At 38.8% G+C, this 19,187-nt stretch overlaps 1 protein-coding gene and 1 long non-coding RNA gene across 8 annotated transcripts in view; one reads left to right on the forward strand and one right to left on the reverse strand.

The window, feature by feature from the left end:
- The window catches only part of AKT3 (AKT serine/threonine kinase 3), a 109,625-nt gene that overhangs the window by 28,065 nt on the left and 62,373 nt on the right, over positions 1–19,187 (reverse strand). For all 6 annotated transcript variants that reach the window (XM_083604323.1, XM_083604324.1, XM_083604326.1 and 3 more), the window contains exons 5-10: positions 18,524–18,668; positions 14,246–14,377; positions 13,225–13,290; positions 11,012–11,080; positions 9,305–9,427; positions 3,562–3,690 (exon numbers count right to left, since the gene is read on the reverse strand). In XM_083604323.1, the coding sequence (XP_083460449.1) occupies positions 3,562–3,690; positions 9,305–9,427; positions 11,012–11,080; positions 13,225–13,290; positions 14,246–14,377; positions 18,524–18,668 (664 nt within the window). The remainder of the gene's footprint in view (positions 1–3,561; positions 3,691–9,304; positions 9,428–11,011; positions 11,081–13,224; positions 13,291–14,245; positions 14,378–18,523; positions 18,669–19,187) is intronic.
- On the forward strand, positions 1,540–19,008 carry LOC310758304. Of its 2 annotated transcripts, XR_014545690.1 has the most exons (6): positions 1,540–3,192; positions 3,309–7,558; positions 12,753–12,843; positions 13,829–14,204; positions 15,731–15,859; positions 18,865–19,008. It is a non-coding gene; the product is annotated as an uncharacterized lncRNA (long non-coding RNA). The 2 variants fall into 2 exon arrangements; XR_014545691.1 differs by lacking the exons at positions 1,540–3,192; positions 13,829–14,204 and having other exon boundaries at positions 6,439–6,738; positions 7,390–7,558.

Here is a 19,187-nt window from a genome sequence, read left to right on the forward strand (position 1 = left end):
TTTTATAGTGTAGGTAGCCTGACCACTATTAAACATTTTATTTCATGTCGTATTTCATGACTCCGCCCTTTTTAAACCGGGTGTAGTACTTGTAAAGTAAGGGAGTCTCCCTCACTTTCATCAGCCTCTGCTTCCACTATGAGAAGACAGGTGTGGCTGCCACCAGGTCAAGGGGGCTCCCCTCACATCCTCTTCCAGATGTCTGTCTTTGAACAATGCAAACTAATCATGCTACAGGGCATGAGTTGGAAGGCTGGGTGGGGATGTGGGAAGAACTTAAATACTTCCTTTGTAATAAACATGCACCAGTAAAATAGTTGGAAGCAAGGAGCACTGGAATTCATCCATATGCAAGGGCTGAAGCTACACTAGACCCAGTCAAGCCCCCCAACTGCTAAGTAGATGAGGTAATGTGAAAATTCAGTAGAAGCACGTGTGGAGAGCCAGCGCTAGCCTCCTGACACTGGTGTTGCTATAGCTTACCTGGATAGTGCCGGGAAAGGGCAAAACATAGGTAAGTGGTTTGCAGATGCGCCAGCACTTTCCAGTTAAGCTGTAGAAATGCCAGTGTCAGAAGGGTGGCTCTGTCCCACCCGCCAGCTGCTACAATGCAAATATCTTAGGCTTAGGTGTATGTCAAGTATTTACAAAAATGCTTTACTTAATTAAAACAAAATATTAGGGCTTTTAACCATAATAATGTTTTAGTAAGTTATTGATTCTTCAGGCTAGGTGCCTTTCATTGCAGTGCTGCTTGTGTGGTAAAATATTTCCTTTTTCAATATTGTATTAGGAAAATATGATACTTGCTTGTTACTGAAGAATGGAACAAGTTATCTTGAATGTTAAGCACAGTAAAAAGCAATACAACTACCCCCCCTTTTTCTGCAACTAAATTTTATTACTCTAATGTTCTCATTCCACAGATGTTTACTCTAGTAAGTTTTACAGTACTGACTTCAATGGGACTTACTTCCAAGAACATGTGCGTCATTTGTTTTATTCATTATAAAATATACAAAAATATGCTACGATACAATCATCATAATAAGACATTTTATAAGGATTATTGTAAAATAATTTTGTCATATACGATCAAGGTTTCATCCCGAGTTCTTGTTTTGTTATCTGTAACTTGGCAATCAAATAAATTTTTATTTTTACACTATTACAGAAGTGCATTTTTCTAGGTTTCCAAAGCCACCTTATTCAACCTTCCCCATCTGTCACCATCTGCTTCTTTTTAGCATGCACTTTTTGTGTGATCACATAAGCATGTGAAAAATAAGTAACATTCAGATGATTATCCACTCGTACATTTGAGGACTGGGCATAATAAAAGTCAACTGCCAAAAATGTACTTAGCACTTAATTTTGTTGGGTCTTGCATGTGAGCTACATTGGATTTTTTAAACTGTTTTACAATTGGAGGATTGAACAGGTATTGCTAACTCAACAGAAAAGCTGGAAGCTCAAATAATTAGTTTAGCTTCTGATTGTGTTGCCTTTTACAGATGGATTTTCATAATGTATTTGCAATTTTTTAAAAATTTTGTTGGTAAGGTCTTCTGATAGATGTAAACTGTTTAAGAGATTTTTTTCTAACATTAAATAATTAAATGAACAGAATAATAGTTTCCTATTTTTCTCAAAGAACATAAGCACTGAAACATCTCTCCAATTAAACAGGAAAATTAAAATATACTGTATTCTGAGCCATTCTTTGAAGGATGGGTGTTAAAGAACTGTAAAGAACTGAACAACTAAATTGACAGGCTTAATTGGATTCTAATACTGACAACTGTGCAAGAACTCGTTTGCTATCCACCTAGTACTTTTTCTGTTTTTATGAGGCTTCCAGTGGTCTGTCATCTGAGGAACTTACAAATTCTACACCTGTTTAGCTTCAGTAACAGTGAAGGATCAGACAATACCAGACAGGGTGTACATCACACCCTGCAGGATGGGCATATAAAGGAAGCACAGTTACAATGCAGACGTTGTGCAACATTTCTACAAGAGGTTCCTGTTTAGAATTTGTTGAGTTTGAATATTACTGTTACTTGTACAGTGGTTACCAAGAGCACCAACTTTCACACACTTGCAGCCTATATTTGCCATAGAAATGAGAGCAGAGCTTTCCAAACTTTTCATGTTGGTGACGCACTTTTTAGACATGTATCATTTCGCAAAACAGTAATTCAGTTTTACTAACAAACCGGAGGTTAAACTAACCCCTTTCCAGTGACACACCTACACATCACAGCTGACACACTAATGTGTCACAACACACAGTTTGGAAAGCTCTGGGTTAGAGCCCAACAAATGGGGGTGCTAAGGTCCTGGGTCAGGTACAGACCCTATACAGCATGATACAAGTGAAATAATGTACAAAATAAACCAGCTGCTTTATCTAAACATAGATCTAAATGCAACCACTTAGGATCTTGATTTCAATCGTTATTACAAAAAAAGGACCCAGTTATCTACTGCTTCAACTGAAAGAAAGACAGGAGACAACTATCACCTAGAAGCTTCCTTATCACACTAAATAGGACTAAGATGTTTTCTGGCACATGGCTCAGTTCACTGATATAAATGAAAACAACAATTGTCCTATTAGTACCACACGAAGGCAAAACAGCTATGCCAGTTGGTATATGATTCTACTGTATCTCCATCACCACATGAAGCTGTTACAATGGTTGCATCATCCTTTGATAGATGCAAACTGAGCCTGTCTTTCTCATGCTAAATCAAACCAGGGTTTAGTGGGAATGTGTGGCTGCTGGAGAGCAGGTTGCAGTTGCTTTGCTCCGCAAAAGTCTCTGCACTCTTAACTGGAAAAGGGGGCATTCTAAACCTTCTTGACCCTGAGAAATAAAACCCACTCTTAAAGTTGGTGAAGAAATTAACTTAGATAAATATTAATGAAAACTTGGCAAAACTTAACTGGAGCTATATCTCAAAGCAAAATATTTTCTAGCCAGGGCTGCCTTCAGGTACAGGTACTTTAGCAGTGTTCCTTGAACTTCCTCCAGTCATTCCTTAGAACTAAAATTCCCATCCCATTATTTTCAACCATGTAATCTGTGTCTTTCTCTTTTTATGCCCTATATTTAGATAGCTGAGTGAGAATACTAAAGAAGCATGCTCCTTATTTTTAAGAAAAAGCTTCACTTACAACTAAATGTACATAGGAATTGATCTATAGAAAGAAAATATTTTAATAGTTCTGCTGTAAAAATTACTAGCTTGAAAATAAATATTTGTAACAAAATAAAAAATTCCTTCCAGTAGCACCTTAGAGACCAACTAAGTTTGTTATTGGTATGAGCTTTCGGGTGCATGAACACTTCTTCAGATACACAGATACACATAAATATTTGTGCTAATGTTTAAACAACATTTAAACATCCTCATGATAAAAGGCTATAAAAAGTATTAGCCCTTGTAAAAATATTTTCCAGTTTTCAAATATACCAATTACTATTGACAAGTACGTTGTAATTAAGTGAAATATTACATATTTAAAATGTACAAAGTAAAATGCTGACATACCTCTGGAGCCAAGTACTCTGGGGTGCCACAGAACGTTTTCATAGTAGCTGCATCTGTGATCCCTTCTTTGCAAAGTCCAAAATCTGTAATTTTTATGTGTCCATCTTTATCCAACATTAGATTCTCTAACTGTATATTACAAATAACACAAAAGTGGTTTTTAAACATTTAAAGGGAAATCACTGTTTAACAAACAACCAACAAAAAAAACACCCAGCAACCAGATGAGGCACTGGAAATTAGTGATCAATTCTCCAACGTTTCGAACTTCTATTATAAGCATTTGCTGGGTCCCCAGTTTTAATCGGAGCCCACAGTGCTGGGTCAATAATGTTTAACCCTTTCCCCCTGTTACATTTCCTTAATCCTATTCCCACACATACACAATACTATTTGCCAAAGAGTCAAATAATAGTTTCCAGTGGCAAATTAGATGCTTCCCACAGCTACTTTAAAGGGAGGGGAAAATAGAAACAGCAGGAAATTTGATCACAGATCCTTTGTATCTTGTCTAGTTTGGTCCCATAGTTTGGTCTTGTGTCATTTACAGCATCACAGGATGATTGCCATTCTGATGATAGTATTTTTATAATATAATAATTTATATTCCTAGTTCAGATAACCAGATCTAAACTCACTTTGCATACTATTTGCAGTTGTAATTAGAGAATCAAATATGAAATGAGCTCTAGAAGCAAAAGGGGGAGAGAGAGAGACACTGAAAGTAGTGGCCTATGAACTTTTCATTCCATCAAGGGTGATCAGCAGGACCTTGTGAACCACTTCATTTGCTGCACGGCAAAAGTGAGACAACACAGTTAAATTTAATGCCAGCTGCTCATTTTGGTGGGCCAAATTGTAAGACAACTGCTGCTTGCTTGCCTGTTTGCGATTCCTCAAGAGCACTCCACAAGCATTCAGAGAAATCACCGTAAGACTGGATGGGAGTGTGAATATGCGAAGACCACACGTGATACATATAACTCTTATATGTGTCAACTGTTTACTTTGCCATGTACAGATAAAAAATTATTCCTATTTGCTCCTCTATACAACTACATATAAGTAGCTCTCATTGAACTCAAAATGACCTACTTCTGAGTAGAAATGCACTGTATGATGTTTATCAATGCTGATCTGGCAATCTGATCCAATTTGCCCATTACAGTGATAGAAAATATGGACAAAATATACTGTGTCACTTAGCCAAATAATAGTATTCTGAACTGTGCAGAAATCATATATAATCATGGAAGAATACGTTATCACATCATGCTAGCAGCATAAAACGAAATGTATAAACCTGCTAGATTCTAGAACAGGAATGGGGAACTGGATCTGGTCAGTAGATCAGACTCTTATCTGCCTCACCCCGGCAGGCCAAGCTTTTCAGGTGGGTGCAGTCATCCACCTGCCGATCCCGCAATGTCACAATGACATCAAGTGATCTCCCAGCACCAAGGACTCTTCAGAAGCCCCTTTTAAAGCACTATGTTGCCCAGGACATTGCCCAGGGATTTACAGGCACCACCAATGAGCTATTCCTGCAAATCCCCTTTTGGCTGAGCCAGGTTTTTTGACATCATATATTACATTATTATCAAAACAAAATTATATACTGTTTAACTACAATAGTCTCTAGGCAATGCACAGCTGATGTTGGGAAAGTGGGTATGGTTTGGCATGTCAGAGATGACACTGTGGGCCAAATGGGGAAGCCTGATGGGCCTAATTAGGCCCACAGGGTAGAGGCTTCCTACCTCTTGCCTGTTCTAGAAAACAGACGTTTGCTTACTGTGTGACCTTTTGCTCCCAGTGGAAAATGGAAGGCAGCCCTATTCCTTGGAATGGTTCCTCCTTCTGGATCCAGAATCCTCAACCACCAGGCCAACTGGCAAAGTGAGAAAGACCCTCTATCTGCTATGAAACACCCCACTATAGGATAAACATCAACTGTAAACAATGGGAGTCAAAAGGCATCAATTCTGTAATGCTCAGCAAAAGTGTAGAGACACCCATATAGTCACCCTACGTATCTCTGAGATAGAGAACTGGGCGCAAGCCATCAAAATGAATTTCAATAGGAACAAATGTAAGGTTCTGCACTTAGGCAGCAAGAACCAGATGCACAAATATAGGATGGGGGACAGCTAGCTTACTAGCAGTACATGTGAAAAGGATCTAGGGGTCTTTGTGGACCACCAGCTTAACATGAGTCAACAGTGTGATGCAGCAGCAAAAAAAGGGCAAATGCTATTCTAGGTTGCATCAAGAGAAGTATAGTGTCTAGATCAAGGGAAGTAATGGTACCACTCTATTCTGCCTTGTTCAGACCAAACCTGGAATAATGTGTCCAATTCTGGGTGCCAAAATTTAAGGATGTTGACAAGCTGGAACGTATGCAGAGGAGGGCAACTAGGATGATCAAGGGTCTAGAAGCCAAGCCTTATGAGGAGCGCTTGAAGGAGCTGGGTATGTTTAGCCTAGAAAAGAGGAGACTGAGAGGAGATATGATAGCAATCTTCAAATATCTAAAGGGCTGTCACATGAAAGATGGAGCAAGCTTGTTTTCTCCTGCTCTGGAAGGTAGGACTTGAACCAATGGCTTCAAGTTACAAGAAAGGACATTCCAACTAAACATCAGGAAAAACTTTCTGACAGTAAGAGCTGTTTGACAGTGGAATGGTATCCCTTGGGAGGTTGTGAACTCTCCTTCCTTGGAGATTTTTAAACAGAGGTTGGGTGGCAATCTGTTATGGATGCTTTAGCTGAGTTCCTACACTGCAGGGGGTTGGACCCTTAGAGTCCCTTCCAACTCTACAATTCTATGATTCTGTGCCCTTATAGACAGCTGACATAGAGAATGAGCTGCTACCTCCTTCTCCAGGTGATTTCCCCACAGCCCAATATGAGTGGACAGTAGCCTCTTTCATCCAATAGGAAATGGTGAACGTGGTCACCTGGTTACCCAATGAACCCCCACTAAACATCACAAAGAGAGCTCGTACACATGGCTGTGCTCTGAATGCAATGTTCCACTCACGGCTGTGGAGCTCGCAAATTGATACCATTCATGTGATGGGAGAGGGGATTGCTTGGTGCAGCTGGAGCTTTGGATACCATTGCCGGCCTTCTGCTGCACGAAGGTCAGCTGCCCTTCCCCTGCTTTAAGAAAAGGTATGCTAAAGCACTAAGAAGGACCCATCACTGCTCCATGCCCCCACATGCCTTCCTGGCAGCTGCTCTGTAATCATTTCTGCAAGGGGGCACTGAAGCACCAAGTGAAGAAGCAGCCACCTTTCCACTTTCCAAAAGCTTTGTCCCCCACCACCCTCCTGCAGCCATTCTGCACCACACATGAGTAAGGAGTGGGTGGGTGGTACCCTCCACACTACCTACAGCTAGTTGCTTCCTGCTGGCTAGGGCTTCTAGGTGGGTAGAAGGGAAACAGGGGAAAGGGGAGCAGCAGGGAAGTAGGGAATTGGAGTTTAGGAACCAAAAAAAGAGAGAGGCTGGAGGTAGGAAGAAGGGGTACAGAAAAGAAAGAAAGAAAGAAAGAAAGAAAGAAAGAAAGAAAGAAAGAAAGAACCCCCAATATTACTAGGTCCTTAAGGACACAGCCAATCAAAGCAACAGGCAGAACCAATCTGGTGAATTGGATGGCCCATTCCCCTGGGTGAGAAGGAAATAAGATTCTGGATCCTGCTTGCCACAGCAAGAAAGAGGGACCATCCCAAGGAACAGGACTGCCCTCCATGTACCAGTGAGAAAATTAACTTACTCCTTATTCCTTCAATGTCACGTGAAACCTACCAAAACCTTTCACAGGCTGTTTTTAAAAAGGCATACAAATAAAATGGAAACTAGAGCACAGACTACCAGATTCACATTCTTACAAAACATCCTACAAAATGGGAAGAGGGACAATGGTATATGACATTCTCCAAACACCAGTTGTGATGATGAACCTCTTCCTGGTACACTCATATCACTCAGGGTAAGTACTTGAAAGATGCACAGTTCTTATAACTAAGATTGTGTTATAAATTTAAAGGAAAAAATGAAGTCTGATTATATGAAATAACTATATTCATTGTGATGCAAAACTCTTTGCTGTATTATGAACAGTAGGGGAGAAATGAGATCTGCCAATTAACAACATTACAGATGTCATTGCTCTTGCCAATCTGTGAATAAGGATTCTTGTGATGCTCTGCCAAACAAGATCTACTACACTACAATATTGGGAAATGAATATTAGCATAGAAGGATGGGCAAACTCATAAAAGAATTTCATGGAAGTATCAGCACACCCAAACTAGAGTTCCAGATATTCAGATACTTCCTTCTGTGGGTTCAGAAATCCACCTAATCTTACCAGTGGCAGACTGTAGTGCCAACATGGATCAGTAATATTGTTACCCCTTGCCAGAACTTAAGATTTGGAGCACATCTAATATACATATAGTTACCTACTGGAAGCACTTCAACAAGAGCCTATGAAGTCAGTACCCCCTTGGTCTACAGATGCTGGTCACATCCACACCATATATTTAAAACATATGGGTTCCCCTAAAGAATCCTAGGAACTGTAGTTTGTTAAGAGCGCTTGGAATTGTAGCCCTATGAGGGGTAGAATACAGTTCGCAGGATCCTTTGGAGAAAGTTAAGTGCTTTAAATGTATGGTGTGGATGTCACTCTTGTGTTACTCTCCTTTGGCTCAGTGATTCTACTCATCACTACCCCATTGGAGTGAAAGTTTGTTGAAGAAGACTGGGGCCCTTTAAATGAAGAGCCTCCTCTCAGTGAAGACAGAACCAGTTTCTGAAACAGAGCTCCAGTTCCTATATAACAGGCAACATCTAAGCTTAGCCCTCATGCATTGCTCAGCCTAAGTCCTGCATGGAATTGCCCTTATGTTGCTTCTTCTCTGCTGAGGTCAGTGCTTGCATGAAAATACTTCAGCGAGAATCTGGTCTATTGAGCCCCTTCTCTTCAGTTTCTGCCAACGCACAGGAGAACACTCTCAAAGTGGTGCACCAGTGTAGTTTGACACACCAGCCAGGCTTGCTCATATCTTGGGTCTAGGATCTAATAGCTGTTGGTGGGACCACTCTAATATTGGCACTTACTGGCATATGTTTGGGACTGTCATTTTGATTCTGTTTTCTGGGATCAAGGGTTGAGGAACATTACATCCATAATTAGTAAACAGGCAACTAAAGACCCAGTTACACCCTACTGTTCAATTCTTTAATTATATTCCTCCTACTCACAAGACTACCTATCTATAACCGAAGGCTGAAGGATGCATTGAATATTACACTGGACATGTGGAATAAAAAAACTGTATATTGTTTTCTCGGAGAAGCTAACTCACGAACATAAGGCACCAAGGGTTCTGCTGCACTACAAGATTTTGTGGCTGTATGGGGGCCTTTTTTACTTATATGAACATTCACATGATGAATCACCTCATTCCAGCCAAGTACACAACATACATATTCATCTTCATTCACATAACAAGGACCAACCTTCCATATCAATTGCCTAAATAAATAACAGAATACAGATATTATAGACTGAAATTGGGCATTGGGTATTTTACTGAACTTCAATCTACAGTGCACTTTTTTTCCTCGGCTAGTTACTTTTCTTAAAACAGTGTAACTTTATAATTACTTTGTGTTTGTCCCAATAGTCTTTTCAAAAACAACATTTTGATTACTTCTCTTTTTTTACCTTGAGATCACGGTACACAATCTTTCCAGAATGCAGATAGTCCAAAGCAGAAACAATTTCTGCACCATAGAAGCGTGTGCGATCCTCAGAGAACACCCGCTCTCTCGACAAATGGAAAAACAGCTGCAGGGTAAACAGCAGGGACAGGATTGCAATAATTACTGATTTAGTGGGGGAAATTAACAGAAACATAAAACACCTCTCATCACCATATTGTGATGATAGATAGTGTACTCTCAGTGGACACTCAGCACTCTTAGACAGCAGCTGGCTTATCTTTTCCAGGTTTCCAAGGGGAAAAAACGAGCTGTTAAATCAGCATTTTAATCAATATACCAATCTTGTTTAAGGCATTCTGCTTGCTACCCATTTAACCTTCAGTTACCAGAGGAAAAAAGTGCATCATCATCATTCTCTAATTTTTTTCTTCCCCTGTCCCCTCCCTCCATTTTTTATTTTTATTTTTTAGCAATGAAGTCATTGGGACTATTTACTATTCATACACACAACTGCAAGGTACTGCAGTACAGAGCTTTCCAAACTGTGTGTCATGACATGTTAGTGTGTTGGCTGCAGTGTGTAGGTGCGTCACACAAATTTAACCACCAGTTTGCTAGTAAAACTGAATTACTATGTCGCAAAATGTTGCATGTCCAAAAAGTGTGTCAGCAACTTGAAAAGTTTGGAAAGCTCTGCTTATGGTATATTGCAGGTACAGTAAATTAATCCAGTTTATTTCTTAAGAATGGCTATAAAAGTTCCCAGGAACACTCAGAAACTATTTTCATCAGCCTAATCACGTGAAGTTAATATTTTCTTTCAGACAATGCAAATTCGGTATAGCATTGTATCGGCACCAACACTAGATCTAGTTTACAATACCTAGGGTTAGCAAAACCAACTTCACTATACTCTATTGTAGAGCATTGAAGGGAGTGATGGGTACGGAAGTAAGAGCCAGACACTGAAGACTGAAACTTGCAAGTTTCCTCCAGATTAAATTTCACGTTCTGACAGTTGATTCCTGTCTGCAAGTACACTATTTCTAGTACAAACAACTAACAATCACTCTCCCTCACACAGAGACAAAATATTTACTTTAAGAGAAGCATCTACGCCTAAAGTGGTGGCAAAACTGTCTGACAAAATTGAGGAAAATCAAAAGTAAAGTATGAAAAGAAGCAAAGTGATGTTTAATTATTTCCAAACGCAATCTTCAGAAGCTCAATATTTTTTTAGACTTGGCCACTGAGATGCAAGAAAGAAAAGTTTGTAAGAACTTTTTTTTTGCCATTTAGCAATAATTCAAGACACTATTTATTTATGAAAAACTCTGGCATAAGGAGAAGTGCACTTGGCCAGGGAGGGCCCTGGATCCCCACTTTAAACTTCTAACAGGAGATATATAATGAACTAAGAGCACAAGAAGAGCCCTGCTGAATCACACCAAAGGTTCACCTAGCATTCTGTTCTTGTGGTGGCCTATGAGAAGACAATAAACAGGACACTGAGCAAAAACATGATCTCCAGCAACTGACATTCAGAGGTATATTGCCTCTGATACTGGATATAAAACAGCCATCATGCCTAGCAGCTAAAACTAATGTTTTCGTGGTTTTAACAAAGGAATACATGGACAAAGAAAAAAATGAATATCTGTAATTCAAGGGATCAGAACAGCACCACAAACCACATTGTCTGACTTACCTCTCCTCCATTGACGTATTCCATCACAAAACACAAACGGTCCTTTGTCTGGAATGAGTATTTCAAAGACTTAAAGAAAAAACAAACACAAAATGCAGTTATGAATAGCTTTCATATCATTTCATATCATTTTTTATTTAATTAATGTGCAGCACAACTGGATACCTTTCTGCTAAGAAGTAAGCTACACTGTGATCAAGGACTTATTCCAACTAAGATGTTCAATGATGTCAGTGGAATGAACTTTCACAAGCACAATGGGACTTGCCGTTCCTCTCCTCCCCCACCCCAAAGTCTCCCCATGTACTCCAGAGTGTTGGAGGGCTCTCTGAAGCAAATTGTGGAAGGGACTGCAGCGGGGGACGGGAAAGGCATGTCTGCTTATATGGTGGTGGGTATCAACCTCAATAAGCATAGGACTGGAGAAATAAGGTGCATAAAAACATAATCTCTTTTGGCAAGAAAGAGTATTCAACTGAAAGCAAGTTCAATCAGTATGCAAACCAATTAAATCCCCAAGAGTTATACCACATGCTGACAAATACCTATATATGATGTGAGCAGTTATGACTGCAAATCCAAGAATTGGGAAAATATATATTTTTAATGGTCATAGAATTAATGAAAGATTCCAAACATTTGCATCTGAATATCAATATCTAACCAAGTCTGTATATTTATTCCTTTATTTTGATACATTTATATTCTGCTTTTCTTTTATTTCTATCAAAAGAGGCTACAATCAGGTTAAAAATAATAAAACAAACACATGTCCCATCTCACTCCACAAATCTATTAAAACAATCTACAGTTAAAACTACCACCACAACAGGTTCAAAAGCAGCATTCATCCAATTCAACATCCACTGAAACTCAAAAGATCTGTTGAAAACATATGGGTGTTTTCCTAAACACTCATCCTAAAACACCAGAAGTGACCGAGTGGGAAGAGTTCCACAAATTAGAAGCCACTACAGAAGAATGGTGGGGGTTTTTTTGTAACATGAAAATTTCTCAAGTACAAAGACAGTATTAATAGTTTTTGCACCACAGACTCCCTTACAGCTTAGGATAAGTTAGATGAATGAGTTGGGAGCAAAGGAAAAAAAGTAGCACAATTGATTACCCTTTGAAACATTTAAAGAATGGTGGGGGAAATGTAATTTGTAATTTGTACATTCTAAATCCTATCTCATAATTTATAGTTCTTGTGACTACTGCAACCCAAACATATATCAGGATGTAAAGGAGGGTCCCATTACTGCTTCAATTTCCTTTTTAAATAAACATGTCACAGTTTATGAAGTTGATAAGAGCTGATGTCCTCCATCTGTTTAGTCCAGCACCATCATGTGGACATTAACACTGGTAATTGGCAAATCTTCAAAACATAGCTGGTGATGCAAATACTTTAAGACCAAAAATGTCTTGGGTCCTGGCAATGGATGGGTTTACCAAAGGAACTGACATCAACATGGCAAATCATCAGGCTCCAGAGTACTTTCTGGCTGCATTTATCAGGGTTCTGTATATGTCCTGTCTACATAGATCTTTTAGAATACTGGCTGGCATTAACTGGTGGTTATTATTTGTTACTTAGAGAAAGACTTTCTAGATAGAATAGAGTCACTACCTATACAAGCCTGGAAATTCTTCAGAACGGAATTAATTTTTAAATGATATGAATATTTTAACAGTTTCTATATTTACCAATACTGAAGATAAACTTGTGAAAAATTAGGTAGTGAAAACACCAGCTAGCACTGAAAAGAGGAATTCATCTGACACAAATATGAGAAACATCATCTTTGAAAAAACTCTTCTCTTATACTGTAAGTACAAGAGGCTCACAAACCTGGTGGACAGTAAAACAGAAAGATGGGTCTGAATATATCACCTCCTTCTACCCCCTAAGAATCAAAACAAAAGTCAAATAGGAAGTTGGCAGAGAAGACAAGGTTCTGTTCTACAATATTTACTCGTTCCTCCCAGTGGTATGAAGACTGATTTCAAATCTGACATAAGGTGAACTGCAACACAAATGTTGCTTTCACTGGCTCTGAAACAGCAAGTTTAAGAGATGAACCATGTTCCAATATCTCATGCAAAAGTCAAACATGACCCCAAAGAAGGGATTGAAACAGTACTATACAGGAACCTGTAACTTTTCCCTCTCATATAGCTTTACACTTAAAATCATAATTTATACTCACCGTCAAAAAAGGATGTCTAGTGTTTTTCAGTACTCTGCTTTCTGTAAGTGTGTGAGCCACTTCATCCTAAAGGGTAAAAAAAATGTAACTGTAGTAATGAATATTTGAAACAAATATATTTGTACAACTACAATACTTAAGTGCCCACAGTATCTTTGCAAGGTAGGATGGGGGGGAAACCAGAACGCGCGAAGGCCACACAACTGTGACAGTAGAAATGCTTTTAAGTTTAGTTAGGTGCTAAGTATTTGTCCTCAATATCTATGCAAGGGAGGAGGATGGGGAGAAAATAAAAATAATTTGGCCACCTATGCCACCTCTCTAACCCCTAAGGTACCCCCACCCAGATATGGAGTCCATCAGCCACCAACACTTCTTAAGCACAACAGCTTCTGCAAATCACTTAACTGTACCCACAATTTTAAGCTTTTCAGGGTGCTTCATATGCTAACTAATGGTTTGGTCACGCCTAAAAAACAAAAAAACATGGATGCAGCATCATGTGGGCAACCTGGACTGGTGAAAATTGCTGCAAACTATTAACAAATCATGATTGGTTCAACCACTTGTTAATTTGTTCTAAGTAATTCTACTGCTATGTCAGCAGGCAGACAACTTTCAAGATTTGTCTTATAGATAAGGTCTATACAAACAAGATTTGTAGCAGAGGAAGGAAAAAAACTGAGTAAAAACTGAGTAAAGTCAGAAATCAAACACAATAGGAAAGTGAAAGAGGAATAGGAGAAAACTGGAAAACACCAGAAAAAATAATGAATATTTGAAAGTAGAAGAACTTAGCTGAAAGGAAGATCAGTGAGAGCCGGGAGAAAACGATCAGATCTGTCAGGCAGGAGAGAAAAAACAGAGGGGACTGCTCCTGCCTCCCTGAGTTCTTTGCCTCCATCACTCAAAGAATGAGGTTACCCAACCCACTTGGGTCATCACCAATACTCTCAAATTAAGCTATTTTCAGCACACAGGTATATTTATAAGTAATAGTGTATTAAATATAGAAGTGTACCTTTGCAATAATAACTTCCTTTTTCAAAATCTTCATAGCATAATATTTTCCACTTGCCTTCTCTCGAACCAGAATAACTTTGCCAAACGTGCCTTTGCCAAGTAGTTTTAAGTAATCAAAATCATTCATTGTCTGTATGGAGCACAAGACTAGGAATTAATAGGATTTACACCTTGCAGATGTTGTATTCATTAAAATGCTGCTGTCCTGCCATGAAACACCACAATTACCAAGAAAAAGGCACAAGTGTATAGATCACATGGATGAAGTTCCAAACAGAAAAAACCCTCTGTTGTAAGGTCACATTTTTAGCTCCCTTGTTTGTTTCAAGAACGACCGATATGTATGGACAGTTGTTTGCACCCGGGAGATGTGCCCATGTATAAAATGTCAGTGATCCTATATTCCATAAGTGACTATACATTACACATAAGAATAATTATTAGCTTTGACTGATTGTTGTTGATGCCAGTTTAAAAATGATTATGAACTGCAGAGGAGCCAAGGGACGCAGAAATACGACAGCTCACTAAGCTTTCTTTAACACCATAATGCTGCTGGCTCTGAAGCTCCACATGGGCAGATTTTCTGAATGTACATGGTCTGCTGATCATATACCATGCCAGTCACAGACTGCAGCATAATGCCAACAATCAGCTTGTTTATTTTGAGTACAGAGTTTGCAAATTGTTTGTTTTATCTGTTATAAGAGAACAAAAATAAAATTTCAGCAATCTAAACAAGGCCTTAGAAAATCAAAACATCAGTACACAAACCTTGTCTGCTATAAGAAGTTTCACAACAGAAAGAGGGATTTTATTATGGAATAATCTCATTGAAGAAAAAGCTTCAAAAAAAAGGAAGGGGGACAGCTTTGGCAACTAAGGATTGATTAAAATATGTTTCCCTGTTGGTGGCTAGGCGGGAAAGAGAACAGTGTTACTGAATCTTTAATATTTGTAATGAAGAGGGAATTTGTAGCTTGACAAGTTGTAGCTTGTCATGAGCTCAAATCACCTTTTCTACAAAACCAAGTTGTAGGAGCCTGTCCTTTTTTGCACCTGACCATCTTGGGTGGAACTTGGGACCTTTTAGTTATAGGTTGGGCATAAATGATAGCTTTCCAAATATTTGAAAGTTAACTATTGTTTGGAACCTTAGTAACTGGAATGCCAGGTGTAACAAACTCCTTTGATCTGCTATAGTGCAACAGTGCCACCTAGAGTGTCAGGAATTTTGTATGCCCACAAAGAATCCTAAACAGACAGCTATTCACTATTTTGTTTCCGAATATATATCCTCAAGTTTAATCGACTTTTTTTGTTTAAAGAGAAATATCTCACTAGAACACACATTAAGAACATATAGTAGTTAAAGCTACCTCTTGTATTCTATGGAGGCTTCATAAGGTTTTGATAAGTTCTGTCCCTGTGGGCTTTTGGAAAGTAAATCCAAAGTTCATCTCTTTGTTTATTTTTCCTGCAGCTAAAGAGCTCTCATCAGTAGGGCTCAGAAATTTTCCAAGCAGATGAACAGCCTAGGGCAAGGGAACCCAAGATGGTACCCTACAGAAGTTATTGGACTGCAACTTCTATCATCATTTATCACTACCATGTAATTGATTTATCAATAACATGGGTCTTACTAAGCTATACTCAGGGTGAAAGGTAAAGGTAAAGGTACCCCTGACCATTAGGTCCAGTCGTGGACGACTCTGGGGTTGTGGCGCTCATCTCGCTTTACTGGCCGAGGGAGCCAGCGTACAGCTTCCAGGTCATGTGGCCAGCATGACTAAGCCACTTCTGGCGAACCAGAGCAGTACACGGAAACGCCGTTTACCTTCCCGCCGGGAAGCACTTTGACGTGCTTTTGAATGCTAGGTGGGCAGGAGCTGGGACCGAACAACGGGAGCTCACTCTGTCGCGGGGATTTGAACTACCGACTATCTGTTTGGCAAGCCCTAGGCTCAGTGGTTTAGACCACAGCGCCACCCGCGTCCATACTCAGGGTAGACCCACTGAAATCAATGGACTTAAGTTAGTAATAATGCCCACTGAAATACAGCACCCTGTCTACATGGCTCCATTGTACCAAAATTACAATGCAGATGCAAACACAATAGAACCAACAGCTGTTGGTGGACTCATACATGGTTCAGGGGTGGCTTGTCTCTTTGCTCCAATGCCACAAGCATGGCAGAACCACCTGATCTCCTATGCACTATTTGATGCCACAATAGGCAAAAAAATCGGGGGGGGGGGATTCTTGATACTTAAAAATGTGTTTGAAAGGAAAAGCTTTGAAGTAAAATCAGATTAATGATGATAAAACAATTTTTTATTTAACTTAAATAAATACTTTGTTTCCTGTACAGATTTATTCCTTGGAACAGAGCACTTGTCTTTCTTTGTTTCCTAATCTGATTATGTTCTTCACATAAGAGTACCATCTGCTACAAGAATCACTGGTCTTAGACATAGAAATATGTGACAAAGCTAATGTATAACATTAACTATGTACAACAATCAATGATATTAAGATATTAAAATGGATGGGGGAATAGATGTTCAATCCTGGTATCCAACAAAATATAGGCACGTTTAAGGGGGTATGCTCAATGTAGGAGAGGCTGAGTCAGTGCAAACAGGAACTGAACAGGAAAAGCTAACAGTCTTGCAGAATTGTGGGGTTTTGAAGGGATATTTATCAACACCTTTTGCAAGTGCCATAGGAGGTACTGGTGGGCACATCACACTGGAAATCCCTGAATATACTATGATATAATATTAACAACTAAAATCATTTTAGTCAAGTTGTCCAGCGTATCAATTAATAATAATAATAATAGTGTTACCAGTAAATGTTTGCTTTCATGTTATCCTGTGAATTGCCTTGAGACCTGTGGGTATAGGGCGGTATATAAATTTAATAAATAAGAAATAATAATAAAGGGGTTTGGGAGGTTAAAAAGTCAAGGAAAATACAAGCAATATTATTCTTTAATATAATACAGGCCTGAATTAACTCTGAATAATTGCTCGCCTTGACAGATACAATCAGCCCCTTCCTTACTATTATTTAGGAAGGCACTAAAATGTTTTTATTCATTACTGATTTTAGTAAAGGTGCCTAAGAGGCAGAAGCCTCTATTTTTATTAGGATAACTGGCTGATGGAAATGAATTAAAAGATTTGAAAGGTTTCACCACTGCTATTATTACTAGCATATAGTTTGAGATTTAATATGGTTTTAAATTGTTTTTACATAGTATAAGCTGAATGGGAAGATATTTTGAATGGTGACATAAATTCATATGATTTAAAAATTTTCTTTGTTGTCTACTATTAATACCTGCTGAATATTAAGACAACCTACATGAAAGGTTTTGTGTTAGTAACACCTGAAACAGTATTTATTGGTCTTAAAAGAAGTATATTTGACACTGATTACATTCTGGCTTCTGAAAATTGTTTTCCATCTGCAGTTTGTATTGTTTGGCAAGTTTTCAGCTAGCTGTCACATTTCAACATCTGTAGCAAAACATTTCATATCAGCTCTAAATATAATATTGCACTTGCGGTATGATACAATTTACGAACACCCCACAGTCAAGACCCTACAGTTACCGCAAAGTCCAAAATATGCCAAGTGTAATCTATGGAAATGATCCACAAATGTTACAGTGCTGCACTGATCAGACTGTCCTTAGCACAGGCAGCTGTGCCCAAGATAGCTCAGGGATGCATGGTCATGTGACCATTGCCAAACAGCTAAGAGCTCTCAACTAGCCAGGAAACCATGGGCTTGTGGCCTTTTGTGGGGAAACACTGCAACTGATTACAGCAGTCTTGGAGGCTGCTTGGTCACTGGGTCGGAAGGTAAGGGTCAATCCACTGAAATGGAAATCCTTTTCAGAATCAATACAATATATTTTAACAGTACAGTTCTTTGTTTGAAGAAGGAATAATTTACGCAAAGATAGCGTATTTTTAGTTGCCAGGCATACAGATCTTTAAATTTATTTTAACAGTCACAATAACAAGAATGACAATATCATGAACAAAGCATCATTTGTCATTGTGTCTGATATGGAATGGCAATTTAGAAGGAGTTAAGCACAATGCTGCCATTAGAATTTCTGGAATTTGAGCTTTCCAAATTTCTTATAATGAAATTCACAAAATTACTGGAGAACTGAGCTCACCATAAATTACAAGCTGAAATATGCCAATGCAGTAAGATCACACTTTTAAAATGTAGGAAGGAATCTCCAATTACCTTTCTTTTATGGTGGGTTGTGGAAGCATCCATCTCCTCCTCTCCTATATTATCAATCTGTGAGGTTGGACTGCAGTTCATTCTTTCTTCTTCCTGCCTCTGAAGCCTGTCTGCTACTGCTTGGATGGCTTCTGTCCATTCTTCCCTATCAAAAATAAGTCAGTTTTATTAATAAATACATTTCATAAATATTCAACTAAAAGGGACATGACGGAATACATACATAAACCGTGTAAAATATAGAAAAAATGGAGGGCAATCAAATCACCTACTGCATTTGCCTTTCCTGTATACATAGCAGCCTGTGCTCAGGTATTTCCTTTTGTGCTGACTTTCCATAGGCAGATTTCCCATGATCAGAAAGCTGTGCCCATGAGAGAGCTACATGCTTAACAGCAGATGTAAGGAATCAACTGGACCAAATACCACATATTCAAAGATCTACAGCAAAAGACTATTTCATAAGAATTGAATGGTATTGCAAATGTCTGTGTATCCTGTCCAATCTTTTAAGCTATGTTGGAGCTTTGTGCTCAGGACAAATGATCTACAATATCCTTTAAAGGCATGCTCTTTACCCAAAAGCTTTTCTGAAATAAAAAAACCCAGACCTGCAATATCCTGATACTATATAGTTTATATAAAAATTATTAGTATTGATTAA

This window comes from Podarcis filfolensis (genome assembly GCF_964270895.1).
Source record: "Podarcis filfolensis genome assembly, chromosome: 3".
Taxonomy (NCBI): domain Eukaryota; kingdom Metazoa; phylum Chordata; class Lepidosauria; order Squamata; family Lacertidae; genus Podarcis; species Podarcis filfolensis.